The sequence below is a fragment of the Ranitomeya variabilis genome, chromosome 4 (assembly GCF_051348905.1).
Source record: "Ranitomeya variabilis isolate aRanVar5 chromosome 4, aRanVar5.hap1, whole genome shotgun sequence".
NCBI classification, from domain to species: domain Eukaryota; kingdom Metazoa; phylum Chordata; class Amphibia; order Anura; family Dendrobatidae; genus Ranitomeya; species Ranitomeya variabilis.
The window spans coordinates 139,999,853-140,017,862 of record NC_135235.1 but is presented as its reverse complement, the minus strand read 5'-3'; the positions used below and the strand labels follow the sequence as shown (position 1 = coordinate 140,017,862).

The following is an 18,010-nucleotide window of genomic DNA, read 5'->3' as shown; positions in this document are numbered from 1 at the left end:
ACCTATACATATTTAGTGTCTGTGAACTCATAATGACCTGGAGAATCATAATGGTAGGTCAATTTTTTGCAATTTCACAACACTTGGAATTTATTTCCCATTTTCTAGTGCACAATATGTTAAAACCAATGGAGTCGTTCAAAAGTACAACTCGTCCTGCAAAAAACAAGCCCTCACATGGCCATATTGACCGAAAAATAAAAAAGTTATGGCTCTGGGAAGAAGGGGAGCAAAAAACGAAAGCGCAAAATGGCCCAGGGGCTAAATTAGCTTGCGTTTTTACTAACATTTGGCTTAATAAGTCTATAAAGTCCTTACTCAGTGCCCATATGAGTCTATGGGGCCATCTAAAGGCATACAAATGATGCATTGCTTTTAGGGGTGAATATTTCTATATTGTGGCACTGTGTGTTCATATTGCCATGTACATAGTTCTGCAAGGGCCCAAGACCTGTGTCATGTAAAGTAACTGCTTTACTGTGAATGAACTTGCATTAACTATAAGCATCAGGTTCACAGTCTAAATTTTTTAACCTCTAATACTCGTCTTGTTGACAGCGAGAATGTAAAATGCTAAATAGTATCCGTAATCTGTGGCAGTTTTTATTATACTTGCAAATCTTTTATATCTTTAATATTTTATATTAAAATTATATTAAATTTAACACATGAAATTATACTTGTCAGTCTTTTTGTTTATTCACAGTTAGTTGAAATCTTCTTTTTCAGATTTAAACATCTAGAGAAGAAAAGAAACTAATGTAAAACAGAGCTTCTAAAGCAGTAAGCGCAGATCCTTAAAGGGGACGCCTGGCTATAGGCTACATGTCACACACACTCTGTGTGACTGCATACTTGTGAATCCTCACAGTGCGCACACTGTGTACTGTAAGGATTCTTGGTCCTGAGAGCGGGCGGTCATATGACCACAAGTATGCAATACTTCTGGCAACATTCTGATTGGACATGTGCGACCTCACTCAATAATCTTGCATTGAGAGAGGCTGCAAACGTCTAGTTGGCACATGACCACATGTATGTAAATTGTATACTTGTGGTAACGTGTCCGCCGCTCCTGGCAACGGCACCGGAAAATCCTGACAGCATACAGTGTACGCACTGTGAGGATTCCTAAGTCTGCAGTTACACAAAGAGAGACTGCAGACATGTAGCCTAAGGCAGGTAAATACCCCAAAACTACCTTAGACCTCCTTCACATAGACTCTCCAGTGTTTTTATACATCTTTTACAGCATAAGCAATTTTTTGCTGGACTATTGTATTTTGTAACATGGACTTTTTGTTAAATAGAGAAGTCTATGAGAAAATCACAAAAAAACAACGGCTACATCTAGAGCAGTCTCAGATTTAGGCCACGTTCAGTATTTGGTCAGTATTTTACATCAGTATTTGTAAGCTAAAATCCGGAGTGGAACAATCAGAGGAAAAGTATAATAGAAACACGTCACCTCTTCTGTATTTATCACCCACTCCTGGTTTTGCCTTACCACGCCTGTTTGTTTGTTTTTCATTTCGTGATTTTAGCAATTCAAGATGTTTTCACCTAATTCATCAAATCTGACTTTTTAAAAAAGTTGCAAAATTTGGCGCAATTCCACTCCAGTCTCCCCCACAATTCAAGTGTGATTTCTGAGTACACCAATGTTTTTGCACAATTTTTGTGACATCTGGTGCTAAGGTGTGACCAAAAGATGTATAAACAGTTTAAGGCTATGTTCACACGATCCTTTTTTTGATCCTTTTTTTTTCAGGTCCTTTTTCCATGCAGGGTACAGTCCAATGTTACTCTATGGAAAACAAAAACCGCTGTGCCCACTATCCTTTTTTTCTCAGGCAAATCCGCGAGGATTTGCCTGCAGAAAAAAAGAAGTACCATGTCACTTCTTTCTGCGGATTCAGTTCCTGTTTTCAACAGGCACCAATAGGAAAGTGCTGTTGAAAATCCGCAGAGGAATCTGCAGAAGAAACTGCAGAAAAATCAGCAGTGCAGTTTTGCACTGCGGGTTTTCCAAATCAGGACCTGAAAAAAAAAGGATCAAAAAAAGGATCGAGTGAACATAGCCTAAGAAGGGCATAAAGTCCATTTCATAAATCACATGCGCCATTTTTATGAATTTGGTGCCAAAACGACTAATATCACAAGACAAAAAAGGCAAGTGATGTAAAAAAAAAAAAAAAAGCAAATGATGAAGTGTGTTGTGTCTAGTGCATTTTATAATGCACCACAGATATTAAGGAAACATCACTACAAAACAAAATGCGGTTAGAAAAGCCTAAAAGATCCATACATAACAAGGTACTATTCTAAAAATTGCTATATATAAAAGGAAACTTTTGGAATATAGTTGGTTCCTATAAATTACATACACTCTTGTCATATGTACATATATATAATATGTGAAGAAATTCCATTTGGGTGAGACATATTGCTAGATTGTAAGCTTGCGAGCAGGACCCTCACTCCCCTCTGTAATGGAAAGTGCTGCGGAATATGTTGGCGCTATAGAAATAAAAATTATTATTATAATTCATTGGGTTTTTTTCACTTCAAGTTTTGAAAATTGATCTTCAGGGAATCTACTCCAAACTAGGCACTGCCCAATTAAAGGACTGTGGTCGATGTTTCAGGAAAAAAAACTCTATAGGGCATGTGCACAAAACATCTATAAGACGCGGGACCACCCAGTTTTCCTAAGTGAAGCTGCTGAAAAAAAACATCTGCTGTCTTTTTCCTGAAGTGGCTCCACTGGCAGTGTTGCCACTACTTTTACAGTGTAATTTTTTTAAACTTTAAACTATGGCTAAAATGTTAAATTATAACTAGCGAGCAGCTTCCTAGCGGAAGCCATCTGTGGAAAGAACATGCTGCTTCTTTAAACCGCTTTACAGTCTCCGATGTCCTGAGCGAGGTATCACTGATGTAGTTATCCTCAGTAATGTAAGCCTGGAAGCAAGCTCCAGCACGTATAGCATTTTACCTACCGGTGCCAACCTCATAACCGAGTGAGTGGAAACTTTACACCAGCCACCAGCCCTTTAAATTTCCCATTAGGATGCGAGCACATGCGTGCAACATTCACTACTGAACACCACAATGCAGCCTCAGCGTTTCCTATACGATGCATATAAAGATGTCTGTGATGTACTGTATATGCTCCAGACGCAGTGTTTCCTGTGATGTACATGCTCCAGCCTGTGTCTCCTATGAAATATATATGCTCCAGCCCGTTTATTCTATGTGATGTATATGCTCCAGCCCCACTGTCTCCTATGTAATGTATATGCTGCAGCTCTAGTCTCCTATGTGATTTATATGCTCCTGCCCCAGTGTATCCCATGTGTTGGATATGCTTAGCCTCACTGTCTCCTATGTGATGCATATTCTCCAGCCTAAGTGTATTCTATGTCATGTATATTCTCCTGCTCAATGTCTCCTATGTGATATATATGCTCCAGCCCCAGTGTATTCTATGTGATGTATTTGCTTCAGCTGTTATGATCCTAGTGGTAGAGGATCTCAGAAGTTCCAGCTAAGTCCGCAAACACAAAAACCAGCTCATAGGGAGGTGGTAACTTGGCTGACCGTATATCTAATCCTAGCACAACAACTAGAAGTAGCCGGGGAACGTACCTACGTTGATTCTAGACGTCTCGCACCAGCCGGAGAACTAACTAACCCTTTCAGAGAAAATAAGACCTCACTTGCCTCAAGAGAAAGGACCCCAAAGTTATAATACAAGCCCCCAACAAATAATAACGGTGAGGTAAGAAGAAAAGACAAACGTAAGAATGAACTAGATTTAGCAAAGAGAGGCCCACTAATTAATAGCAGAAAATAGGAAGGAGACTTATACGGTCAGCAAAAACCCTACAAAAAAATCCACGCTGAATATCCAAGAACCCCCGCACCGACTAACGGTGTGGGGGGAGAATATCAGCCCCCTAGAGCTTCCAGCAAAAATCAGGAATCACATTATGAACAAGCTGGAACAAAATAGAAACAAAGCGAATAAACAAAAATAAGAAAGCAGGACTTAGCTTATCATGCAAAGAACAGGAGACCAGGAGTCAGGAGCAAACAGACATAGACTGACTACATCGATTCCAGGCACTAGACTGAGTTTCCAGGAAGTCTAAATAGGAACACCCAAGGCCTAACGAACCAGGTGGGTACCAACCTGGAGAAAGATGATCCAAGTGTAATACCGCTAGTGACCACAAGAGGGAGCCAAGAAATATAGTTCACAACAGTACCCCCCCTTTAAGGAGGGGTCACCGAACCCTCACCAAGACCACCAGGGCGATCAGGATGAGCAGCGTGAAAGGCACGCACCAAATCGGCCGCATGAACATCAGAGGCGACCACCCAGGAATTATCCTCCTGACCATAGCCCTTCCATTTGACCAGATACTGAAGCCTCTGTCTAGAGAGACGAGAATCCAAGATCTTCTCCACCACGTACTCCAACTCGCCCTCAACCAAGACCGGAGCCGGAGGGTCAACAGCAGGAACCACAGGCACAACGTACCGCCGTAACAAAGACCTATGGAACACATTGTGAATGGCAAATGACACCGGAAGATCCAAACGAAAAGACACCGGATTAAGGACTTCCAAAATTTTATAAGGACCAATAAAGCGAGGCTTAAACTTAGGAGAGGAAACCTTCAGAGGGACATACCGAGAAGATAACCAAACCAAATCCCCAACACGAAGTCGGGGACCCACACCGCGGCGGCGGTTGGCAAAACGCTGAGCCTTCTCCTGTGACAACTTCAAGTTGTCCACCACATGATTCCAAATCCGCTGCAACCTATCCACCACGGAATCCACCCCAGGACAGTCAGAAGGTTCAACATGACCCGAGGAAAAACGAGGATGAAAACCAGAGTTGCAGAAAAATGGCGAAACCAAAGTAGCGGAACTAGCCCGATTATTGAGGGCAAACTCAGCCAATGGCAAGAAGGTCACCCAATCATCCTGATCCACAGAAACAAAACATCTCAAATAAGCCTCCAGCGTCTGATTGGTTCGCTCCGTTTGGCCATTAGTCTGAGGATGAAAGGCAGATGAAAACGACAAATCAATGCCCATCTTAGCACACAAAGATCGCCAGAATCTGGACACAAACTGGGATCCTCTGTCAGACACGATATTCTCAGGAATGCCATGCAAGCGAACCACATTCTGAAAGAACAAAGGAACCAGATCAGAAGAGGAAGGCAACTTAGGCAAGGGCACCAAATGGACCATCTTGGAAAAGCGATCACACACCACCCAGATGACAGACATACCTTGAAACACCGGAAGATCTGAAATGAAATCCATGGAAATGTGTGTCCAGGGCCTCTTCGGGACGGGCAGGGGCAAAAGCAACCCGCTGGCACGAGAACAGCAAGGCTTAGCCCGAGCACAAATCCCACAGGACTGCACAAAAGAACGCACATCCCGCGACAAGGAAGGCCACCAAAAGGACCTAGCCACCAAATCTCTGGTACCAAAAATCCCAGGATGCCCCGCCAACACTGAGGAATGAACCTCGGAGATAACTCTGCTGGTCCATTTATCAGGAACAAACAGTCTATCAGGTGGGCAAGGGTCAGGTCTACCAGCCTGAAATCTCTGCAACACACGACGCAAATCAGGAGAAATGGCCGACAAGATTACTCCCTCTTTAAGAATACCAGCTGGCTCTGAGACTCCCGGAGAGTCAGGCACAAAACTCCTAGAAAGAGCATCAGCCTTCACATTCTTCGAACCAGGCAGGTACGAGACCACAAAGTCAAAATGGGAGAAAAACAACGACCAACGAGCCTGTCTAGGATTCAGGCGCTTAGCAGACTCGAGATACATCAAATTTTTGTGATCCGTCAAGACCACCACACGATGCTTAGCTCCCTCGAGCCAATGACGCCACTCCTCAAATGCCCACTTCATGGCCAACAACTCCCGATTACCAACATCATAGTTCCGCTCCGCAGGCGAAAATTTCCTAGAAAAAAAAGCACAAGGTCTCATCACAGAGCAACCAGAGCCTTTCTGCGACAAAACAGCCCCTGCACCGATCTCAGAAGCGTCCACTTCAACCTGAAAGGGAAGTGAGACATCAGGCTGGCACAAAACAGGCGCCGAAGTAAACCGGCGCTTCAGCTCCCGGAAAGCCTCCACAGCTGCCGGAGCCCAATTAGCCACATCAGAACCTTTCTTGGTCATATCCGTCAAAGGTTTAACAACGCTAGAGAAATTAGCAATAAAACGACGGTAGAAATTAGCAAAACCCAAGAACTTCTGAAGACTCTTAACAGACGTGGGTTGAGTCCAATCATGAATAGCTCGGACCTTGACTGGGTCCATCTCTACTGTAGAAGGGGAGAAAATGAAACCCAGAAAGGAAACCTTCTGCACTCCAAAGAGACACTTTGAGCCCTTCACAAACAAAGCATTATCACACAAAACCTGAAACACCATCCTGACCTGCTTTACATGAGAATCCCAATCATCAGAAAAAAACAGAATATCATCCAGATAAACAATCATGAATTTATCTAGACACTTCCGGAAGATGTCATGCATAAAAGACTGAAACACTGAAGGAGCATTAGAAAGCCCAAAAGGCATCACCAAGTACTCAAAATGACCTTCGGGCATATTAAACGCAGTTTTCCATTCATCTCACTGCTTAATGCGCACAAGGTTGTACGCACCACGAAGATCTATCTTGGTGAACCACTTGGCACCCTTAATCTGAGCAAACAAGTCCGACAATAGTGGCAAAGGATACTGAAATTTGACCGTGATTTTATTCAGAAGCCGATAGTCTATACAAGGTCTCAAAGACCCGTCTTTCTTGGCTACAAAAAAGAATCCCGCACCAAGAGGGGAAGAGGATGGACGAATATGTCCCTTCTCCAAAGACTCCTTTATATAAGAACGCATTGCGGCATGCTCAGGTACAGATAAATTAAATAATCGTCCCTTAGGAAATTTACTACCAGGAATCAAATCTATAGCGCAGTCACAGTCCCTATGAGGAGGAAGGGCACTGGACCTGGACTCACTGAATACATCCTGATAGTCCAACAAATATTCCGGAACTTCAGAAGGAGTAGAAGAAGCAATAGACACCGACGGGGAATCGCAATGAATTCCCTGACAACCCCAACTTGACACAGACATTGCCTTCCAATCCAAAACTGGATTATGGGTCTGTAACCATGGCAGACCCAAAACGACCAAATCATGCATTTTATGCAGAACAAGAAAACGAATCACCTCCCGATGTTCAGGAGTCATACACATGGTCACTTGTGTCCAATACTGCGGTTTATTCTCCGCCAGTGGCGTAGCATCAATTCCTCTAAGAGGAATAGGATTTTTCAAAGGCTCCAGGACAAAACCACAGCGCTTGGCAAACGACAAGTCCATAAGACTCAGGGCAGCACCTGAATCCACAAATGCCATAACAGGGTAGGAAGACAATGAGCAAATTAGAGTTACAGACAAAATAAGCTTAGGATGCAAATTACCAATGGTGACAGGACTAACCATCTTTGTTAGGCGTTTAGAGCATGCTGAGATAACATGTGTAGAATCACCACAGTAAAAACACAACCCATTCTGACATCTATGATTTTGTCGTTCAGTTCTAGTCTGAATTCTATCACATAGCATTGAGTCAGGTGTCCGTTCAGACAACACTGCCAGAGGATTAGCAGATTTACGCTCCCGCAAACGCCGATCTATCTGAATGGCCAGAGCCATAGAATCACTCAGACTTGTAGGAATGGGAAAACCCACCATCACATTCTTAATGGCTTCAGAAAGGCCATTTCTGAAATTTGCGGCCAGAGCACACTCATTCCATTGAGTAAGCACGGACCATTTCCGAAATTTTTGGCAATACACTTCAGCCTCATCTTGGCCCTGAGAGATAGCCAGCAACGCTTTTTCTGCCTGAATTTCAAGATTGGGCTCCTCATAAAGCAATCCGAGCGCCAGAAAAAACGCATCAATATTTACCAATGCCGGATCTCCTGGCGCCAATGAAAAAGCCCAATCCTGAGGGTCGCCACGCAAGAAAGAGATAACAATTTTAACTTGCTGAGCTGAGTCTCCAGACGAACGCGGTCTCAAAGATAGAAACAATTTACAATTATTCCTAAAATTCCCAAATTTAAATCGATCACCAGAGAAAAGCTCAGGAATAGGTATCTTAGGCTCTGACATAGGACTACTAATAACAAAATCCTGAATGCCCTGCACTCGTGCAGCAAGCTGATCCACACTAGTAATCAGAGTCTGAACATTCATGTCTGCAGCAGAGCTTCAAGCCACTCAGAGGAAAAAGGGGAAGAAGAAAAAAAAAAAAACTCAGAACTTCTTTTCTTTTAATCCCGCTTCTGCAATGCAATAAATATTCACTTTTGGCCTGGAATACTGTTATGATCCTAGTGGTAGAGGATCTCAGAAGTTCCAGCTAAGTCCGCAAACACAAAAACCAGCTCATAGGGAGGTGGTAACTTGGCTGACCGTATATCTAATCCTAGCACAACAACTAGAAGTAGCCGGGGAACGTACCTACGTTGATTCTAGACGTCTCGCACCAGCCGGAGAACTAACTAACCCTTTCAGAGAAAATAAGACCTCACTTGCCTCAAGAGAAAGGACCCCAAAGTTATAATACAAGCCCCCAACAAATAATAACGGTGAGGTAAGAAGAAAAGACAAACGTAAGAATGAACTAGATTTAGCAAAGAGAGGCCCACTAATTAATAGCAGAAAATAGGAAGGAGACTTATACGGTCAGCAAAAACCCTACAAAAAAATCCACGCTGAATATCCAAGAACCCCCGCACCGACTAACGGTGTGGGGGGAGAATATCAGCCCCCTAGAGCTTCCAGCAAAAATCAGGAATCACATTATGAACAAGCTGGAACAAAATAGAAACAAAGCGAATAAACAAAAATAAGAAAGCAGGACTTAGCTTATCATGCAAAGAACAGGAGACCAGGAGTCAGGAGCAAACAGACATAGACTGACTACATCGATTCCAGGCACTAGACTGAGTTTCCAGGAAGTCTAAATAGGAACACCCAAGGCCTAACGAACCAGGTGGGTACCAACCTGGAGAAAGATGATCCAAGTGTAATACCGCTAGTGACCACAAGAGGGAGCCAAGAAATATAGTTCACAACATTCAGCCTCCCATGTGTATATGCTCTAGCGCCACTGTCTCCTATGTGTTGTAAATCTGCTGCAAATACTCAATGTGTGCACATATCCTAAAGCTATATTTCCACAATGAGTATCTGTGAGTTTTTGATGTTGCAGATTTTCTGCAGTGTTTCTGAACCTATTAGCTAAACTAGGTTACTTATGCTTTTTTAGTACGTTTCTTTGCATATGTTTTCATGACTTTTTTATGCTGGGCTTTTTTGTCCCTTTTTTATGTGTCATATTATAAATTGAGCTGCCATGTTTCTAATACTCTCTGATGTTTGGCTTTGACAAAACTTTTTTGACACAGTCATGTGCAGATTACATGTGCTTTTAGTGTTTTACTGCACAAAATGAAATATGTGTACAATAGACTTGTCAATCCATTAAAATAAATGGTAAGCTTGTTGCAAGCAAATTTTATCATGTGAATATTAGTGCAGAATTATGCCATCAATGTGTAAAAACGCTCTCTGTGAAAATTCCAAAGGAAAGCGTTTCATAGCGCTTTCTGGCTGCACACTAAGAATTTCATTGCTATGTCAAAACTTACCATGGACATCAATAGTCTTCAAAAGTGTAAGCTTGCTGAATGCCTCTCTCCTACATAAGCTGTAAAAGAGGTTACATGATCAAATGTTAGGGACTATGCATACTACTCAACTGGGTTTCACGTTTTAAAGAGCTGTAATATTATGACTTTACGTTTCTATAGGTTTCTATATCTTATTATGCCTTTAATTCCACTGTCAAATCTAATATAAATATGCTAAGATATGAAGCAAAATAAATCTGCAAATTTGATGAATACTTAGTTGCATATTTAACCAACAGGTGCTTCTCACAAAATTAGAATATCATCAAAAAGTTAATTTATTTCAGTTCTTCAATACAAAAAGTGAAACTCATATAAGTTCAGTAAATGCACTCAATACTTGGTTGTGCCTAGTTTTGCATCAATTACTACATCAATGCTGCGTGGCATGGAGGCGATCAGCTTGTGGCACTGCTGAGGTGTTATGGAAGCCCAGGTTGCTTTGATAGCGGCCTTCAGCTTGTCTGCATTGTTGGGTCTGGTGTCTCTCATCTTCCTCTTGACAATATCCCATAGATTCTCTATGGAGTTAAGGTCAGATGAGTTTGCTGGCCAATCACGCACAGTGATACTGTTGTTTTTAAACCAGGTATTGGTACTTCTGGCAGTGTGGACAGGTGCCAAGTTCTTCTGGAGAAAAAAAGTTTGTCAGCAAAGGGAAGTGCAGCGCCCCAGAGTCCTGGTCGTTGCAGTACTGATGCTCCGCCGCTAAGGGGGGCTATGGTACGTCTGATGGCACTGAAGGAGTTCACCTGACCAGGTATCACAGACACCAATACACTTCACAGTCTGGCCTCCAGGGGGAGCTAAGGGTGCTATGTATTAGGCCACTCCTCACAATCTGGTAAAACTGGGGGTTAGATAGGAAGTTAGAAAGAAGCTGACTGGGAATCGAACAGGCAACATCCTGTGGCAGAGGGTGTTGCGGGGAGAGACTCAGGGGGGTCACTGTCAGGGGTGGGATCCTGACAGAGGCCTAGCGAACAGAGAGCACGTTACGGGACCGCGCCTGCACGAGATAGCGGCGGTGCCCTAAGAAAGGACAAGAAGCGAGGTTTATTGTGCTGAGTGAGAAACGAGATCAACGCAACAAGGAGAAACACCAGTAGGAGTTGTGCTGTAAGACGAGGCAACATCCTACTGAGGCGCGCAGCCGGTGGCCGGAACGCCGAGGAAGTATAGAGCTCCAGGCCTAACTTCAAACCTACGGCAGGACAGTCAGTTATAGGCGGGCTGTCTCACCCAAATCACCTAAGAAGACATAGGGGGCAACAACAGGAGAGGGGCGACACTAGGGTCCCGGAAGAGCTCCGAGCCTACCCGTCACACGGGTGCGTCCTAGCCATATCATCTGGGGGACGAAGAAGAACATCATAATTGAGTTGTGAGGGAACTTCAGAAACAGACACAACAGTTGTGGGGACTATCCCGTAAGCACAGCAGGGGAGGACCACAACACACAAGCGCTAGAAGGTAGGCACAGATTTCCACCTGCAAAGGGAACTCTGGAGGTGCCATCGGACCGGCCGGACTTGCGCAGCCCGGTTAACCGTATTCCAGACTGAGGATCCTGAAGCCTTCAGTAAAGAGGTAAAGAGACTGCAACCTGGTGTCCTCGTTATTCACTGCGACGTGCACCGCACCACAACATCATCACCACCCACACCTTTCATTGGGCGCCCCTCAGCAGGGTCACGGACCGGGTCTAGCCACCGTGACAACCCCAGGACAGAGACTCAGAGGCCAGAGGCCCGGTACCGGGTACCCCTCGGCCCTGTGGCAGTGGGGGCGCTACAGAAGCATGAAGTGCTCTAATATTTCCTGGTAGACGGCTGCGCTGACTTGGGTCTTGACAAACAACAGCAGACCTACACCAGCAGATGACATGGCTCCCCAAACCATCACTGATTGTAGAAACTTCACACTAGTCCTCAAGCAGCTTGGATTGTGGCCTCTCCACTCTTCCTCCAGACTCTGGGACCTTGATTTCCAAATGAAATGCAAAATGTACTCTCATCTGAAAACAACACCTTGGACAACTGAGCAGCAGTCCAGTTCTTTTTCTCCTTGGCGCAGGTAAGATGCTTCTGGCGTTGTCTATTGGTCATGCGCGGCTGGACACGAGGAATGTGACACTTGTAGCCCAAGTGTTCTCTTTTTATACATACACATATATAACTTTGGGTGCACAGATTAATTGGTATAAATATATAATTTTATTATTTATTTTTTGTATAGATTTTTTCCTGGTGCCAGTCAGTTTCAGTATGCCCTGCCCTGCACATACATAGTTTCTGTATCAAATTATTGATCTTTTTTGTACACTTTTTTACAGAAATAAATTGTTTTTAGAAATTATCAGCTTTAATAAAGATATTTTAAATTATTTCATTTTTTATTTTTTTATGGAGATGTATTGTGTGATTAATATGTTCAAATAAAATATTCTTATCATAATTGGTGGTCTTATGAATATTTTTAAAGGGTTATAAAGAAGATTAAACCTATCCTGCTTTAATGGTGCTGGGTTTTGCAATCCAAGACAAAAGTGTAGCAAAGGGGATGGGAAATTTGGGCAGGGTCCCAAAACAGCCTCTGTGGTATTTATGGTATTTTTGGATGTGTTTGCAGTAGCAAAAAATACATCTAATTTGATATTTTTGCCCATGAGAATAAAATGAGGTTGGTTGAAAAATGCTTTAAGGGAGTAATCCTATTTGAGAGGGATTTTATGTTGTGGGCTTTATATTGAGGTTTTTGAATATTTTTGGATAAAAATAAAACCAGTCACATATGGTCACCCTTGGAATCCCCCCACCACTACTGCTATAGTGAGGGTTTCCGCCAGGCCCAGTGTGAGCATATAGAGCTCTTCTCTATTCTAACATCTCTCTTTCAGCGACTGATACAGACACAAGTACAGAAAATCACAGAAAGGCAAGTATGTAATTACAGGGATAGTCTCCCCTAAATGTGATACTTCTAGGTGAGAAGAGTTCTGTAAAATGGCCTCCAGTAGCGTTTAGAAGCTCTGTGCCCTATAGACTATGATGGCTGTATAGAGGGGTATAGAAAGTTTGTGTGTCCTTACACTGCTAAACCCGCGAGTCACAGGGGAACCAACTGAGCCTGAGCCTTCTGCCTCTTTGTTATAGAAAGCGCTGGGGGTCTTCTGGCACGTCACTTACATAGGGAGCCATGTTGGGGGCATAGAGGATCCATCTTCATTCCACAGTCCAGAAGGAGAATGCAGGAAAGTGGGGGGAACTTTTTGTGTAAGAAATTTGTACAAGTTCCTCCTAGACAAAACATGAGAAGAAGCTCACTGTTGGCGACACATAAAACAAACTGGGGGCATCTTGTTACATCATGACTGTGGGTTGGTGTCAATTACTTCATGCAAAAGGTATCAACCACTGAGGACTCTCAATTCTAACTATTTTTTCATGTCCTTCAGACAGTCTGCAGTGCTACAGAAGCCATAAACGTTCTCCAGATACTAATAAGTCAGATAGGTCGGTTCAGCTACAGAAGATTGAAATCTGAGAAAATACTTACTAAATGCCAAGGCAAGTGGTGACCATCAGCGTCAGTACAGCCACAAATGCCACAACCAAAATAGAGCGGGGGTCACCAGCCAACACTTGAAACAAATCCATTTGCTGGCATCTACTGCCAATGTAGCCTTTGAAACATCTAAGAAAAAATATATAGAATCGTATCAAAAACAAATTAGGCTTTATTTCCTCTCCCCAGGTACAGCACCATCCCTCCATGACTGCCCTTGTTTCTGTTGATTGGCTGCAGCACTGACACCATATCAATAGCGCTGCAGCCAATCACTGAGTCCAGCGGCTCTGCTGATGTAGATGTCAGTGACACAGATGTAGACTCCCAGGGAGAGGATGAAGTAAAGTATAGTTTTATTTTTTTACAGTGAAATACACAAGAGGGCAATAGTTTACTGAAACCGTAAAAAAAACTTTCAATAATAACTCATAAAGGTAGAGAATACAAAGCTTCTTCTCTACAGCATTTATTGGACACTAAATGGGAGATTCATCAAATTTTTTTTTCCAGAAAACTGGGTTACAACATTTTGAAAAGGAACAGAACTTTGGCGCAATGTCAGTTTCAAGCAGGTCCGTCAAAATGGCAGAAACAGGGAAGGAGGCTACTCCCGAACATCAAATTCAGCAGAAGTGCCAACGTTTTGTATGCAAGAAACGTTACTCCAGTCACAGACTGGAGTAACATCTCTGGTGCGATGCACATCACTGATAAGGTGCGCTGCATTCATTATTTGGCCTGCACCTCTTAATGAATTATTATAAGTGAATTGGGGACTAGAATTTTATTCTTGGGGTCGTTATCAACTTTTTTATGTTTCCATCATTATAGCTTACTGAGGTGTTTTTTTCATTAATACAATATTGGCGGCCTACTTTTCTGATCAAAACAAAAAACTTTGGGTACAAAAAAAAGGCCATTCTGATATTTTTATTTTTTTGGGGGACTGAACAAGTTGAATAAATAACGCAGTAAATTTTTAAACTTCAGGTTGTTACTAATGAGATGATACTCAACATATATTAGGTTTTTTTTTTATTCTTTTTTTTTTTACATTTCTAACAACTTTCTCACAAACATCACATAGCCCCCGAGTCATCAAGACTGAAAATTGTCCGCCAATCTTGATGAAGCGAGCGTTGGAATAGGATTCACCAAATTCACTTAGAGGAACGTGAATCTTAATGATTTTGGTGCATCTGTCAACTGTCGTGCGCCCCTGCCTGGAATGTTACTCCTGTCAGGGGCTCGTCAAGGACCAGAGAAAAATGGGTTAAATCTGCATTGCTGGGGGATGAGTGATAAGAAGGAGTCAGAAATCCATGAATATGGTTTATTAGTCAATGTGTTTCGAAGTGTCGCACTTCATCAGGACAGACCGCAGTGGTTGACTATGGTTGGTCCTGATGAAGTGCAGCACTTATTAGGCTTTATTAGGCCTCAGCTTCCAGGGTAACCCATTGGCACCTTGCAACTGAATTATAAGGGTACAAGTGTGGTGATAGAAGAAGCCCCCTCCCACTGTCTAACTGCTTAGATGCCACAGATGACATTGGACACATCACCAAAGCGGTGTCAGCTGCATAATGCAGCAAAGACCTCTAAGAGATGGCAAGGCCACAGCATCACATGACTGAGTCACCACAGCCTAATAATATGTCTGCTACCCCTGCATTGTGACATCACTGTGTGCATCATTCATAACATGCCATATGCCTGTACTATGTGGCATTACTGTGTATGTGTAGACCCCTATGTGGGGCCGAAACTGCAGATCCGGACTCTCTCTTCTCATCGTTTGTATATACTTACATGCAGGAGGCCGTCCATTCTGATACCAAAAACTGGCACGTGCCATGGAAGCAAAACTGAGTGTATGAATCTGGACAATCGGCAAATAAAATCTCAGAAGACGCAGCTGCCACGAAGAAAGCTGTAAAATGTAGAAATAGCTTTACAAATTTTTCATGCAATTTAATAGCCTAGACGTATAAGCCTATTGTACAGTTAAACCAGATAGCTAGGACATCTGTCCGAGTCACATTTCTGTATCGCTTACTCTGCTGTGGAAGTTATTGGGATTAAATCTGATTGAATCTGAATTTATAACTTGATGCTAATCGGACTGCACTCAGATGTCAACCGAGTGCAGTCCCAATTTTTTCACAGACTCATTGACTTGCATGGCCTAGTGGTATATGAATATCGGATGCATGATGCAATTTTTTCCTCGGACAGACTATGGCTCGAGCGCGATCCGATGTTTTGTTGGCTTGTTCTCGTACTGAAAATACGTTCATCGGCACGAGCTAAAAAGGGAACCCGTCATGATGAAAATAGTATCTGACATGCAGGCCGGATGTTATAGAGCAGGAGGAGCTGAGCTGATTGATAGACATCATTGAAGTAAAAGTTTCAGCATTTTTTTTTTTTTTTAAATCCTTGGTGTTTCTGTAGATGAGTCCAGTGGGAGGTCCTGCTAGTGATTGACAGTCTTCCATTTATGACTGTGCATTCAGAAATAGCTATCAATCACTGAGTATGACCGCCCACAGGACTCCCACAAGGTACAAATAGCAATGAATAAATTACAAGTTATACTGAATCTTTTCCAACAAACCTATATATCATTCTGCTCAGCTTCTCCTGCTCTATATGATCAGACTACATGTAAAATGCGACAGGTTCCCTTTATGGCGCCTAAGATTAAGAGTCAAGTCAGCTGGACCCTCCAATATCAGCGGGAGCGTTTGACCGTCTAATGCATATGAGGCTCTCCCGACTCTGTCCCCATCAGACCAGGGAAAAGAAGGCTTCGGCATGTTCTAATAGGCAATCCTCTTACTTTCCAGGAGATAAGCCACTGGTAGAGGAGTGTGGCAGCGGGTTCCTCACGGAGAACACAGAAGCGCTCACCTGAGAGGAACATTACTGGGTATGGGGGACTCAGGAGCAATACTGTAGCTGTAATCCAAACAGTTGTCTAATATGTGGCATCGGCCCGGGTTTAGTCATTCCTTTGTGCATAGTGATTAGTGGCTGTAACTGAGCCCCTGACACTGACTGACAGCCGGCCCTAATGCTGAGTCTGCTGTCAGTCAATCCCGGGTTACAGTATACACACAAAGTAGTGACTGAAATGGTGCCAGTGGCACTGCCTTGACTGAAAGCTGAGTGCTGCCGAGGGAATAACGTTCATTTGCTCCCGGCAATGGGGCTTTACGTGCTGGTGCCGAGCAGGTTCAGAACACTATTCACCTGCAGATTAACCACATATCTGTGGTTAGTGGCGTTTGACAAGTTCCCTGTAAGAGCCAATATCACCTAACTTGCACTCCATTGAAGGGCACGGCCTCACGTAGTGACCACTGCGCAGTTCATATTCGGCCAAGACAAGTGATTTCCGGTTTGCAAAACTACAAAGATATTAATAATTTTAAACTACATTTTTAAGAATCCTTTTGAAAATCACAGCAACTGGAACAACAGTGTGGACTTCTGACCGTATTGCAGCCACATCTTGGCTGTTCCACCATAGCATAAAGACAGACTGGAGAAAGAGAATATGCATCTGTGACACCCCAGGAATCCGGTTGTCACAGTGGCATTGCCTGCCTCTCGGGGAGGGTGATGCCATGCCTGGAAGTGAGAAGAAATCCACTTGACAGGTAACACTACATACAACACTTTCCTGACTCCAGGCCAGAAGGGGGAGCTCTAGACCCAGTTTCAGGGTAGCTTCCCTATAAGTTGTGGTCTGGAGGAGGAATTAAAAGGCAGTCTGAGTGAGGCCTCTTTCACACGTCAGTGTCTCCGGTACGTGTAGTGACAGTTTTTTCATGTACCGGAGACACTGACACACGTAGACCCATTCAAATGAATGGGTCTATGCACATGTCTCCGTGTTTTCACGGACCGTGTGTCCGTGTGCAAAACACTGAGACATGTCCGTGTTTCTCCGGCAGCACGTACAGCAATACGTCCTGCACACGTGCACATGGAGAACAGTGTGCACTCTCCTCCGTGTGCACGTACCGCCCACAGGAGAGACAGCGCTACAGTAAGCGCTGTCCCCCCTGTGTGGTGCTGAAGGCGGCATTCATCTCTTCTCCCCCGCAGGAGAGAAGAGATGAAAGATCAAGTTTTTTTTTCTTTTTTGTTAAAAATAAAGTTGCTGGGACCTCCCGCCTCCCATCCCCAGTGTGTTGCCCGGCCCCTTGCAGAAGAAATACTCACCCAGCTCCCGCGATGTCTCCTCTCTCCTCTCAGCGCCGGCAGCCTGTCCTGTGTGAGCGGTCACGTGGGACCGCTCATTACAGTGAGGAATATGCGTATATATGCGGTGGTGTCATGAACATTGCTCTATAGACTTTATTTATGACTACACTTTACCCCCTTTAATTGGATGCCCAGGGCCACGAACCAGGTCACTGCTGCCGTGACCACATCCCTTTAAGAAACCGGCCCGGTACCGAGTATCCCACGGTCGTAGCGGGCGCTCCACATCTAGTATTAAATAGTGAAAAAGCGGATAAATTCCCTTTAAAGAAGTTTGGTGAGAAAACATGGATGCTTTCTTCCACAAACAGTACCATGGGTTATGTCTG

General features: G+C 43.6%; 1 protein-coding gene across 3 annotated transcripts in view; it reads right to left on the bottom strand.

The window, feature by feature from the left end:
- Positions 1-585: 585 nt before the first annotated feature.
- The window catches only part of LOC143770059 (protransforming growth factor alpha-like), a 53,071-nt gene continuing 35,646 nt past the window's right edge, over positions 586-18,010 (bottom strand). For all 3 annotated transcript variants that reach the window (XM_077259296.1, XM_077259295.1, XM_077259297.1), the window contains exons 3-6: positions 15,216-15,336; positions 13,392-13,529; positions 9,792-9,850; positions 586-739 (exon numbers count right to left, since the gene is read on the bottom strand). In XM_077259296.1, the coding sequence (XP_077115411.1) occupies positions 732-739; positions 9,792-9,850; positions 13,392-13,529; positions 15,216-15,336 (326 nt within the window). In that variant the 3' untranslated portion in view covers positions 586-731. The remainder of the gene's footprint in view (positions 740-9,791; positions 9,851-13,391; positions 13,530-15,215; positions 15,337-18,010) is intronic.